The 1654-nt window shown below is 57.2% G+C and overlaps 1 protein-coding gene across 1 annotated transcript in view; it reads left to right on the forward strand.

Annotated features, from left to right (window-relative positions):
* Positions 1–1654, forward strand: part of SHANK2 (SH3 and multiple ankyrin repeat domains 2) — a 563331-nt gene that overhangs the window by 145405 nt on the left and 416272 nt on the right. The window contains exon 9 of the mRNA XM_010837814.1: positions 88–204. Within this exon, the coding sequence (XP_010836116.1) occupies positions 88–204 (117 nt within the window). The remainder of the gene's footprint in view (positions 1–87; positions 205–1654) is intronic.

Here is a 1654-nt window from a genome sequence, read left to right on the forward strand (position 1 = left end):
TGCCCTGACAGTCCCGCTCACACTGTCAGTTCTGGGGGAGCCGGTGTGCCCGGGCGGTCCCGCTCACGCTGTGGACTCTCGTTTCAGGCCTGCAGGTACGGCCACGTGCAGCATCTGGAGCACCTGCTCTTCTACGGGGCCGACATGGGGGCCCAGAACGCCTCGGGGAACACCGCCCTGCACATCTGCGCCCTCTACAACCAGGTCAGTGAGCCGTGACTGTGCACCCCGGACCCGGGGCTGTGCTGAGCGCTTTGCAGGTGGGTGTCCGGCTCCGGGCGCTGTAATGAAGCCCCACAGACGGGGCGGCTTAAACAGCAGACACTTGTTTCTCACAGTCCTGGCTGCATGTCCCAGACCACGGGGCCGCCCTGCCTGGTTCTGGGGAGCTGCCTTCCTGGTTGGTTTCCCTCCCCTTCCGGCTGTGTCCTCCTCTCATGTACAGAGACAGAAACAGCCCTTGGCTGTCTCTTCTGCCAAGGACGCTAATCCTGTCAGATCAGGGCCCCACCCTCACAACCTCACTTAAACTAATCACCTTGTAAAGACCCATCTCCAGACACAGTCACACTGGGGGGTTAGGGCTTCAAGGTAGGAATCTGCGGAGACACAGACACTCAGTGCTTAGCTGGGAGAGCTCCTCACCAGCTTCTCTGAGGATGGTTATCCCTGTCGTACGAGCTTTCCAGCTGGTGCTAGTGGTAAAGAACCTACCTGCCAAATGCAGGAGACATAAGAAAATCAGGGTCCATCCCTGGGTTGGGAAGATCCCCTGGAGAAGGGACTGGCAACCCACTGCAGTATTCTTGCCTGGAGGATCCCGTGGGCAGAGGAGCCTGGTGGGCTACAGTCCACAGGGTCACGACTGAAGAGACTTAGCTTGCACAACACACATCCCTGTCACAGAAGGGGAAGTTGAGTCACAGGAAGTGCGAGGAGGGTCCTGGACACAGCTGGTGCAGTCAGAGCTGGGCACAAACCCCCCACGGCAGAGTCTGCAGGTACCGTGTCACACGAACCCCAGAGCGGGTCTCCCCTGGGGCCTGGAGGGGGCAGGTTGGAGCCATGAAATGGGGATGGGAACTGCTGACAGAGCCCCCAAGACAATTGTGGCACCCCACTGGACGCCAATGGGACTGCCGTGTAACAGCAGCACGTACACACATGTCCCCAGTGGGCTTTTCCGATTTAATTCCTTCTTGCATGCTAAGTCGCTTCAGTCGTGTCCAACTCTCTTGTGACCCCATGGACTATAGCCTGCCAGGCCCCTCTGTCCATGAGGTTTTCCAGGCAAGAATACTGAAGTGGGTTGCCATGCCCTCCTCCAAGAGATCTTTCCTATTCAGGGATGGAACCCACATCTCTTATGTGTCCTATACTGGCAGGCGGGCTCTTTACCATGAGTGCCACCTTGGAAACCTAATTCCTTCACTGTGGGTAGATAAGTAAAACAGAGCGAACGTTTGACCGTCTTATCTGTGCAGTTAAGGTATGCGTCTCAGCAGCGTTCCGTGCATTCACATGGCTGAACAAGTGTCGCCCGCCTCTGTCTTCAGAACTTTCCGTCTCCCCAGACTGTCACTCTGTCTCCGTCAACCCCCTCCCCGTCCCCTCCCCAGATCTGTTTCTCTGTCGTATTTGTTATCACTATCTC

The sequence above is a fragment of the Bison bison genome, unplaced genomic scaffold (genome assembly GCF_000754665.1).
Source record: "Bison bison bison isolate TAMUID 2011002044 unplaced genomic scaffold, Bison_UMD1.0 scf7180017864080, whole genome shotgun sequence".
NCBI classification, from domain to species: domain Eukaryota; kingdom Metazoa; phylum Chordata; class Mammalia; order Artiodactyla; family Bovidae; genus Bison; species Bison bison.